This window comes from Elaeis guineensis, chromosome 6 (assembly GCF_000442705.2).
Source record: "Elaeis guineensis isolate ETL-2024a chromosome 6, EG11, whole genome shotgun sequence".
NCBI lineage: Eukaryota > Viridiplantae > Streptophyta > Magnoliopsida > Arecales > Arecaceae > Elaeis > Elaeis guineensis.
This window is the reverse complement of record NC_025998.2, coordinates 16,530,038-16,541,482: the sequence shown is the minus strand read 5'-3', so window position 1 is coordinate 16,541,482 and position 11,445 is coordinate 16,530,038. Positions and strand designations below refer to the sequence as shown.

The window sequence follows — 11,445 nt, the reverse complement described above, 5'->3', positions numbered from 1 at the left end:
TATCCCCCACCACCTCCCGGCTCTTTCATGCTGGTTCCCACCACCCCCATATCGCTTGGTCCACTACTTCTTAACGCCATCACCATACCCATATCACTTCTGTTATTTTTCATTCAAAAAAAAAGTATCATGACAAAATTATTAAGAGTATTTTAAAAATTTGATTTCATATTATCGATAATCTAATTATCGTATCAAATATATCAATCAAAATTTTTAATAATTTTACTATAATATTACCGTATGTACCAAATATGATAATCAATATTACTGATAATTTAGGATATATTTGGTTAACTATAAAAAAAATATTTTTTTTTACTTTTTAATTTTTAAAAAATAAAAATCAAAAAGTAAAATTTGGTAACACCACAAAAAGTAAAAAATCAAAATAAAAAAATAAAAATAATTATTTTTTTATGAAAAATAATTTTTTTATTTTTTAAAAAAAAATTATTTAAAAAAATGAGTGAAAAATTCTACGTCTTCTTCCTCCACTACGACCCTTCCTCCTCCCAGACGCTCATTCGCCTCGCCTCCTCCACCACCTAGATCACTCTCCAGGAGTCCTCTGCCGCCGCCCCCGCCACCGTGGATCGCCTCTCTCGTCTCCTCTCCATGTTCCCCTCCCGATCCCTTCCCCTCTATGCCATCTTTTGAATGTGGAAGGAACTTGGCTTTCTCGACGACTTCGAGGATTCGATCATCGTCTAGAATCCTGCTATCTTCTCGCTTCAGGACAATCTACAAGAGCCTAGCATCCATCTGTTGGAGCTCGTCGAGGGAACCCCAACCCTAATTTTACACCGATGGTGGAGTGATGGCGTCAGAAAATGACCAGGGAGAGATCCGAAGCGGATGAGATGGAGCTCAGATTTGAATTCAAGTACGGGTTCCCTTACGGGATGTAGCTTATGCATCGACGAGGATTGGAGGGAGGGCAGCTGGGAGTGGAACCAGCATCGGAGGAAGAGCCTAGTTCAGTTGCTGACAATGTCTAAATAGTGATGTAGAAAGCCCGTGGAAGTGTAGAATATGATAACAGCCAAAGTAATATCCGACAAAGAGGTACGTAGTTAATCAATTACTCATTTTTTTAAAAAAATAAATAATCAGCTAAAACAACTAATTATCAAATATATTTTTTTATTTTTTATTTTTTATTTTATAATAAAAATAAAAAAATAAAAAAATATTTTTAAAAAAAATAAAATTAAAAATTAAAAAATGTAACCAAACGCATGATGCAATCTATACCGAACACAATCCACGTGCATGTAATCAACATTAGTGAACGGTCACCAGCTGCGAGTGTGTCCTTCCCCTGTTCTCTTTCCGACGTCCTGCGTTAAACGAAAGCGATCGCCCTCGTTCCCTCACTCCTTGCGCGCAGGGGAAAAGCGACTAAGAGAGCGCGAGATGGCGAGCCGCGCGTGAACTCAGGGCAGGGGAAGACTTCCCTTTATATGTGGAAAGAGACCTTCGTGGATGACGTCCGTCGCTGGTTCCACCACCGCTCTCACCGCATCTCCAGTGCCCCATCCGAGGACGAGAAGGGGGAGGAGGAGGAGGCGAAGGGGGAGAAGTGCAGAGTTGTCGAGGACTTTGGAATCTCGAGGCTTGGATTCATCAGGCTCCCCGTGTGGCCACCATGGATCCCCACAAGAAGGTCCGCTCACCTCTCCTCTTCTCGAATCTTTTCATCTTCTTAGGCTCCGCCGATTCGATCCATCTTCATTACGTAAACTCTCGTTGCTTTCTAATCTGACGACGGCCGCATTTTAACCTTTGTTTAATGCCATCTTAGGATTTTCTCTCTCTAACGATTTCGTTGTCCTCAAAATGAGTTTTTTTTTTATTCAAAATTTTATTTTTGGCTTCTTCTGCTTTGGATCATCTGGTATCAGGATTCGATTAAAAAAGTCGTTCCTTTTTTTTTTTTTGTTCCAGATCTCTTTTCGAAAGATCGAATTTGGGCTTTTCTCCTTCGTTCCTTAGTTCCATGCCCTTGGGATCACGAGTCTTCCCTCTTCATTTCAGGATGTTTCTTTACAGAGTTTTATTATGGGGTTGTTCTTTGAATCACTTTTTATTTTAATGGAAATCATCAAAAAGGTTCACTCTTTGCAGATCCAGTTGCCAACTTCTTTCCAAAAATTGATCCACCCCGCCCCTCGCTTCATTTTGTTATTTTCCATGCTCCATCCTTTTCCTTCAAAGGGTATTATATAAATTCCGTTTCTGGTTCTTCTACTTCAGATCACCCTTCTTTAGGTTTAGGATTGAATAGAATGATTTTTTTTATTTAAAGATTTGATTGACAGGTTCTTTCAATTGGATTTTGTTTTTACCTTTTCCTCCTCCTCATTTTGTCAGTTCCATGCTTGAAATTTTACGAGCATTTTAATCTCGTATTTTCGATTATCGATTCTTTTTTCCCAGTTAGTTTTGCTTAATCAGTTGAACTTTTGGATATTTTAGATCCTTTTTGTATTCTGTTCATCTTCAATTTGTTGGTTAGCATGGATTTTAGTCTCTCTCAATTATTGATCTATTCAGAACATGCTTGAGACTGAATTTTTCACGGAGTATGGTGAAGCAAGCCGATTTCAGATACAAGAGGTCGTCGGCAAGGGAAGCTATGGGGTAGTGGGGGCTGCAATAGACACCCACACTGGAGAGAAGGTGGCGATCAAGAAGATCAACGATGTGTTCGAGCATGTTTCTGATGCCACTCGCATTCTAAGGGAGATCAAATTGCTTAGGCTGCTTCGCCACCCTGATATCGTAGAAATTAAGCATATAATGCTTCCTCCATCTAGGAGGGAATTTAGAGATATTTATGTTGTTTTTGAGCTAATGGAATCAGATCTTCATCAAGTTATAAAGGCAAATGATGATCTGACGCCAGAGCACCACCAGTTCTTCTTATACCAGCTACTACGAGCTCTGAAGTATATTCATTCAGGTGAATGTCCTTTGTTGATTTGGCTTTGCTCTCATCCCACTTTGGTTTCATAATTCAATGAATTCTGGCCTCCATTTTGTCTTTGTTTCTTTTGCAGCTAATGTATTTCATCGGGATTTAAAACCAAAAAATATCCTTGCCAATGCGGATTGCAAACTAAAAATATGTGACTTTGGCCTTGCACGTGTATCATTTAATGATGCCCCATCAGCTATTTTCTGGACTGTATGTGATTTTCTCATAGCATAATAATTCTTTTTTTTCCCTTTTTTCCATTTCTGTTAATAGAGATGGTGGTTAGTGGTGGTCATGCGGTCGCTTCTTTTGTTATAAAGTTCAGGATTAGTTTACTATAAACTTGTATACGTGATAGTAATGTGTTTATGACTCAAATATTTGTTGATGGTACTTCATTATTTTCATTAGGATTATGTGGCAACAAGATGGTATCGTGCTCCTGAATTATGTGGCTCCTTTTTCTCCAAGGTAAGATGGTCTGCAATTTTTTCTCCTGTAGTTAATGGGCTTGATAGCTCTGCCCCCCCAACCTTCCCTGCCCACCCACCCAATCTTTTTCTTGGGATTTAGGCTTTTCCTGAGGAGGATATAGGGTTATAAGTTGCATATAAACTCATCAAGAGTTACTGTTATGGCTCATTATTTATTGCATATACTTTTACGTCATCCAGATGTAGTTTTTTTTTTTATTATTATTATTTTTATAACTTCTTCTTGTTTCTTGGCAAGAGGCAAGCCTTATACCCTACCATCCCATAAGAACCCACAGTTTTAGGAACCAAAAGCAACCAAGGCATTTATTTCAGAAGGATATAAACCCTCCCAGCACTGTGGCCTGTGTAGGTTGTCCGTTGACATGCTTGTATGAATTGCAATCCAAGTATAGGTCCAGCATCCATTCAAATATAACCCATTTCTAGTGTCATTTAATCTGCTATACAAGAGGTGGACTATAAATGATGGTAGAAGGTTTCCACCAAAGCTTTTTTTGATGAATCTCACTTTATGTTCTCCAAACCTCCCATACCTTTTATAAGTGAAAGTCTTTTTTGCTTGTAAAAGTACCCTTTTCTAAGGTGGTCATCAAATTCTTGATTTTATGAGTAATCAGGGTGCTGATTTTAGTTTCATCAAGCTTATCAACTTTGAGAGCTTTTTAGCTAATGTTGATTAATTTGTCATGTCCTGTTAGCATGTAGTGCTTCAAGAGATACCACTCCAAAAATGGTTAAGCAGCTTCTTGAAATCTTATACACACTCCATGCTAAAGTATTCTTTTAGTTAACCACTCCGAATAGTCATTCATGGACCTTTTTAAGAAAGCATATTGACAATCTCATGCAGGCCTCCAATAGACCTATCATTTTAAAGTATCTTCATCCAGGAAATCAGCTTGTTAATACTTTGTAATTTGTGACCAATGAAATCAAGAAAACATGTGCTCCTGACATCTTAACATGGTATGCTTTCATTTGCACTGTAGAGTTAACTTTTCTAATCATGAACAGTTTTCCTTGTAAAGCTGTTTGTATAACTTTAGGAAGTGACTGGTCATTACTGTTCTGCTGTTTGCAAGGGCCCTTATTTACAGTATGACTTTATTGACATATTTTGAATATTTGTTAAAGTTAGTTTCAACACTTGTATATTTAATTTGAATTTTGGACTGTGTCAGTGATTTGACAAGTTTATGGCACATTGGCAACGCTATACCAATTTTGCTGATAAAGTTTTTTATAAAGGAACTCGAGCTGTGTTTGTATGCTTTTGTATATCATGAAGTACACTTCACTTGAGATACTATGACCTGTGAAATTTATTTTTGCAGTACACCCCTGCGATTGATATTTGGAGCATAGGATGCATATTTGCAGAAATGCTTACAGGAAGACCATTGTTTCCTGGCAAGAATGTGGTGCATCAGTTAGATCTCATGACTGATCTGCTTGGAACTCCTTCACCTGAATCCATCGCTGGGGTTGGTTCACTCTTCCTTTTTGTTTATAGTTAGCATAAGCACAAAGTAATCTCCAAGGAACCCCACATGTTTGTTTGATCAATGGTTTTTTAATTATCTATTTGCTATGCATGCTTCTCATTATGGATGAAGAATAATGATTACCTTTTTCTATTAAATTTTTTCGCATCGCTCATTAAATTTTTTCTTAATTTGTGCAGATTCGAAATGAAAAGGCTAGAAGATATTTAAGTAATATGCGAAAAAAACAACCAGTTCCTTTCTCACAGAAGTTTCCTGGTGTAGATCATTTGGCTCTTTCTTTGCTTGAGCACTTACTTGCATTTGAACCTAAAGATCGACCTAGTGCTGAAGAGATAGGATTCAGTAACCTTGATGGCTTGTTATTCACATAAAATTGAAGTGTGATTAAACTCTTAGAGTGAAAAATTTGTTGTCTGTAAATATGTATTCCAACTTTTCTTTTTCTTTTTTTGCAGGCACTAGCTGATCCTTACTTTAATGGTCTGGCAATTGTTGACTGCGAACCTTCAACACAGCCTATATCAAAACTTGAATTTGAGTTTGAAAAGAGGAAATTAGCAAAAGATGATGTAAGAGAGTTAATTTATCGAGAGGTACTTCTGTGCAACTTGTTAACATTTGTTGCTGTATAATTTTCACTCCTATTAGCTATACGTTTGATGTATGATGGATTACTTCTTAAAAGCAAACAGATTTTGGAGTATCATCCTCAGATGCTGCAGGAGTATCTACGTGGTGCAGATCAGACCAACTTCATGTACCCAAGGTGAGATAATTATTTTTACATATTGGGAAAACTATAATTTTACAAATCCTTCCTTTATGAAAATAATCAAGAAGGGCTTACATTGCTTGCAAATGTTTTATCTCATTCCATAAAGTAAATACTGGATGCCTATGAATATGCATTCTCAGATGTCAACTTGATTTTGAAGATGCAAGAATTATTGAAAAATAATGTTTATTGAGCAATCTGAGAGCAAAGTTGCCTTTTGAAGAAGATGCCTTTCTTGCGGAGTCATGTCAAAATTTGGAAGTTTACATTCTTGTTCTTTGCAAAGTTATTCTGTCCCATTTCTAAGTTTAGCTCAAAGTAATTAAGGTGTTGTAATATTTTCTGAATTGAATTCTTATGGAACAATAAGAAAAATGAAATATTATTCTTCTAGAAGAGGGATTTTGTCCTGATCATAGATGAGAGAGGTACAAGTAATAATGAATTTCTGAAATTTACCTTTTCTGAAGAATTGTTCATTGGTTTTTGGTAAAGAATTGATGATTATGATGATCTTTTGCTGTAGAAGATTTTGAGAGTCTCTTGGGCTTGAAGTTAAAAGATTAGTGGTGAGGTGGGAGCCTATTTAATTTGTCATTGTCTCTGTCTGGTCACATGTATCTAGCTTAGTATGAGATTGTAAGTTGTATTACAACGTATGATATATTGATGTCAATGTTCTTGTCAACATTAGTCTCTTAGGAACATTATTCTGCCTGCAGCTGTGGTGTTCTCTAGAATTTGGTCTTTGGAGTTGACTGAAATTTTGAGCACAGATTCTTTTGTAGGTTTGGAGTTTCCAGTTTCAGTAGCATGTTCTCTCCCTCCCTCCCTCTCTCTACGCCCCCTCTCTCCCCTGACTTACAGCATGTAGTTGATTTTAAGCTAATGAATTCTGCAAGTGTGGGTTCAGTGGTTCTTCCCTTCTAGGGGGGGCATTGTGGTCCTTAGACGACCCTAGAGGTACCGCCTTAAATTTTTATAGTAAAATCTGTTATCTGATTTTCTTTTCTTTTGGTATCTCCTATTTCTTATTCTTTTGATCTCCTCTTTCTCTTCTTCAATATATGAACTAATGCTCTTCAAATCTTTCATCTTTTCATGAACAATTATATTTTAAAGTGAATACACGACAGATCACTCTAATGCTTTGAGATTCCAAGTCTTTTCATGGTCTTAGAGCATCTGTGAAGCTGATATTTCACTATTTTTCAATGTAACAGTTTTGAGACCATTATAAGATCTGTAATTTACTTTCCATTTCTTCTTTTTCATTATGTGTAAGGTCTAAACTTGATCTCATAGCAAATTTTTACATTCTCATATTCACTATGTCATAACAAGAGACAGATAGCTGCCACAAAGTACCTTAAAGGTGTATGGCAGCTGGCTGGAAAGGCACTTGTTTCGCAGATGAAATGACGTATTGTGTTCATGTTTGTGCTTGCTCCTTCATCCATTTTAAATACTTAACTGCCCTCCCATTACAAGCATTAGCAGTATGGTTGGCATTATTTGATTCAAAGCTGTATCTGATCCAATACGGATCTCAATCTTTTGTTTATTAAGATCCATGACTCCCACCTGTAATTGTCAACTAATGCAAGTGTTTCTTAAGGCCAAGCTACATTATCTTTGCCCATAATGATGTCTAAATTATGACCATTGTACAATAGCAGAAAAAGCAAAGGCTTCAATTAGTATGTTCCTAAAAAACCTCAAAAAAGAAGTGTGATGGAAAGACAGATGGTGCATTCACTAAAAGAACTTCAATAGTGTATTTGAGCTGAATCTGTATGCATTGAATCTGTGTTTATCCTCAACTAGGCATTGAATCTGTATGCACTCTCACCTCTGACACAAAACATGGGTAATAGAGAGGTATTTTATGTTGCAAAGTTCCTATCCTGCCATTTGACTTAGGGTCAAAAATGTGCAACCTTTCAGCATCACCATTGCTGAAATGGATGGCCCAATGCATGAGGCTCCTGCCGTTGCAGGTTTTGGGGATGGTCAGATATACACAGCCTTATCCCTATGGAGAACTTGTTTCCATGTTTCGAATCTATGACATACAAGTCATGATAAAGCGACCTCGCTATTGAGCCAGCGCTTGCCTTCTATAACTGAAATAATTTAAACTATTTGTAACTAAACTATTGGAGATATTTTACAAGTTCAGTGTAACTCTTGCACATGGTTTGGAATTGGGAGATCTTCTATTGTTTTTATAAGCAATAGATGAGTGAGTTGAAGGAGGTAGAGCAGGTTCAGAGGCAGGTGAGTTAGAGGTGATACGTGCAAGTTGACAAGAAGTATGGAGTCAATAGTTGCACCAATGGTGGTTTGTGTCATCACAGACCGAAATGGTCGGTCCTTTTCTAAGACCACTGCCAAGAATTAAGGGCCATCAAAAGGCATTGTGAATACATTGATATATTGTTATTCTGCAATTATTTAATTAACAACTACTGCATTGGTTTGAAGTTAGGTGATGGGGAGGGGGAGGGGGGTTGTGGAGAGAGAGAAAGAGAGAGAGAGAGTTGTGCAATATGTGTGGTCTGCCTCGCCATTGTTCATTCAAGGGCTATGACTTATTGATGATTCATAATTTCATACCATGCCAGCAAATTGTGAGCACTGTAACAAAGGTGTCACCTCTATACTGTTTCTGTCAGCCTGTATTTATGTGCATCAAAATAACAGTGTGCGTACTAATACATAGCAATTTAAATCTTTACCTTACTTTTCCATTTGAAATCTATGCCCTTTGCCCAACCATCATTGCAAGCTCTAGTTTTATCTAAGACAATCTGGAACCCTTCTCCCTTGTTTATTGTTTGGCTTTTTACAGAATTTGGGGACCTAATCCCAACTTTGGACATTGCACAGCAAAAAAATAGTAGTTTTATGATGGAACAAACATTGGAATGAGGGAAACTTTGCAATACATACACTTCCTATGATAGCTTAGCATTATGATATAGGCATATCCCAGCAAAAATGTCTTTAATGGTTTTGTACAGTTACATGCTATAGTTGTTAAGGAATTTAGAACCTGTTTGTGTTGCTTATGTGTATATGTATATTACTTGCAAAAATAAGATGAACTTGTTAAAATAACAAATAAAACTAGGAATCTTCATGACTAATAAATGCCAGCAGCCAATGTTGTTTTGTTTAGACTTTCGAGCAATCTTCTTCCTTTGAATTAAAGATTTATGCTTCTTTTACCATGAAATGATCTGACACATTGTAATTGTTCTATTGTTATGCTATGTACACGAGTTGAGCTTAACATACTAGTTGATGATATTTGATCCATTTATATTTTGACAGTGGTGTTGATCGTTTTAAGCGACAATTTGCTCATCTTGAAGAGCACTACGGTAAGGGTGAAAGAAGCACTCCACTTGGGCGGCAACATGCATCCTTGCCCAGGTATGTTCAACAAAACAAGGAAAAAGAAAATGAACCATAGAGATCGTCTATCAGGAAATATGTGCCAGCAGTATAACATTTTCTTTTAATTTATTCCATGAAGTAGTGGCTTCTGACTTGTCACTATTTGCAAGTTCATTTCATTAAAGCGTGCCTTGTAATCTGCTCATTTCCTAGGGAGAGGGTGGGCGCAAATAAAGATGAGATTCCTGATCAAAATAATGACTTCGAAAAGCGAAATGCGGATTCTGTTGCTAATACACTTCAAAGCCCTAGAAAGTCACAGCAGGGTGAGAGATCAGATCATTCATCAGTTACAGATGGCATAAACAGGACAATTTTCAGTGCTCGTAGCTTGTTGAAGAGTGCAAGCATCAGCGCTTCCAAGTGCGTAGTTGTCAAAGGAAGGAAGGATGCAGAAGTAAGTACATGTTGGTATATCTTCCTTTAGTCTATTTCTTAATCCTTGTTTCATTTACGGCAAAAAACTGATCTTGTATTTGGTGGAACTATTAAGTCTGTTCTCACTGATGGCTGATTCAGTCTGTTTAGAATTCTCTCTCTGGGCTAGCTATTCTTCGAGATAGACAAGGAGACAAACAACACATGGACTAGTGGCAGTTTGTTGTATTCCATTAGGGGCAGCTTGTTTTGTGTTCCATGAGGGTTTGATATTTCTGACACAAGAACTAATGGACTAGTGAATTTTTCTTAGCCAACTGCTAGGAGAGAGACAAAAAAGAAAAAGAAAAATGATGAGCAATTCATAAAAATTGTTCTGTTATACAAGCAAAGCTCAATTGCTTCATGCTTTCCACCCAGTTCCATGTTCTTGACAATTTAACTGTTCTATTCTATTATTTTCTAACTTTTTAAGCAGTATCTATTACTTTCTGTCAAAGTAGTACCATGCATTAGCGGTTGACGTCGTATGCCCACTATGAGGTGGTTAAACTCGTCTGTTATTTTAGTTCAAACATCTGTCAACAGCCTTACAAGTCAACTTAGAATTTGGCCCCTTTGACTTCATGGATTGCAGTGAAGAGCATGAAAGTAGACTTACCTGAGCTTCAGAGTTAATTGCTAATACATAAATTTCTATCGATAAAGAGAAACAAATACTACATAGCTGTGGTTAGCTTTTTACTTTTTAAATCATGAGTAAATATGGACTTTGGTAAACTGTTTCAGGAGGAACCAATTTCCGAGAACACAGAGGAGGCAGCTGATGGCTTGTCCCAGAGACTAGTTAACTTACATACCTAACGGCAGCAAAGTCGTGACAATACATGATAAGTGCAAGAAAGGATTAGTTACAGATTAGGAGGTAATTCCCGAACTCCCAAGTTTCAGTTTAAATTTGTTAAGATTACCAAACACGCCATTATCTTCACTTCCTTTGCTAACAGGGATGAATCAGTTGTTAATTGTGATCTGGGATTGCATCGGTTAGATCGTGTATGTTCTTTTGTCAACTATACTGTATGTTCAAATTGTTGTGAGGGCCTGCCTCCTTCTGTATTTGGAATTTTGAGGGACAAGTTTCTTTCAGTAGGTGAATTTCATGAGAGTTTATTATTCCTACTTTTTGTTCATCAAAGGTTGTTAAATTGTTAATTAATCTCATTTATTTATATATTTTCTGATCTAAATAGTCCATGGAGAAGAAACATCACCATGCTGACTCGCAGATTGCCATAGTGATTTTCAAGTTATCATGGTTAATGTTATGACCCGGCCAATTGGGCCTTAAACCCATCCCACAGGCCCACAGAGCCCAACAAAAAAAAAATGAGGAAGACTCCCATAGGCGTCTTTTTCTCCCGACCGGCTCCCAATCGGAGTCAGAGGAGTCAAACTCCTCCTCTCTGGCTCTATTTAAAGGGAAGATCCCTTCTCCCTTTTTCCTACGAAGAAAATCGAAGCCAAACGGCTAGAATCGTCGGAAATTGCTTGCAAAAGTCTGTCACTGTGCTCGTTCAAATTTTTGTCGGAGACGTCACCGGAGCTCGAGGTAAGTTTCAGCTTCTCTTCCTCTTTTCTCTCCTTTCTCTCTCGTGTTGTTGTACACGATCGCTGGCGACCGGAGTCGTCGGATTTTATTGGGAAAAATATCCTCTGTTTCAGCTCCTCTTCTCCTTGGTTTTCCGGCATCGGTGGTTACTGCCGATCATCGGTTTGGCTTCTTCCGAACTGCACCATCGTAGCCCCTCCTGCCGTCGGCTATCATCGCATCGGCCG

At 37.6% G+C, this 11,445-nt stretch overlaps 1 protein-coding gene across 1 annotated transcript; it reads left to right on the top strand.

The window, feature by feature from the left end:
• Positions 1 to 1,333: 1,333 nt before the first annotated feature.
• LOC105047089 (mitogen-activated protein kinase 9) lies at positions 1,334 to 10,856 on the top strand. The gene is made up of 12 exons (XM_019851038.2): positions 1,334 to 1,669; positions 2,560 to 2,968; positions 3,066 to 3,193; positions 3,395 to 3,454; positions 4,815 to 4,964; positions 5,165 to 5,320; positions 5,444 to 5,581; positions 5,681 to 5,754; positions 9,103 to 9,204; positions 9,382 to 9,625; positions 10,396 to 10,531; positions 10,614 to 10,856. Exons 1-11 carry the CDS (start codon positions 1,652 to 1,654, stop codon positions 10,468 to 10,470), a joined length of 1,554 nt encoding a protein of 517 aa, XP_019706597.1. The 5' UTR covers positions 1,334 to 1,651; the 3' UTR covers positions 10,471 to 10,531; positions 10,614 to 10,856.
• Positions 10,857 to 11,445: the final 589 nt, after the last annotated feature.

Bases quoted from the DNA above. Each gene is read 5' to 3' on its own strand.
- LOC105047089 (XM_019851038.2), top strand. The intron at 3,455-4,814 runs GTAAGATGGTCT...TTATTTTTGCAG, and splicing joins GTGGCTCCTTTTTCTCCAAG to TACACCCCTGCGATTGATAT. The intron at 9,626-10,395 runs GTAAGTACATGT...AAACTGTTTCAG, and splicing joins AAGGAAGGAAGGATGCAGAA to GAGGAACCAATTTCCGAGAA.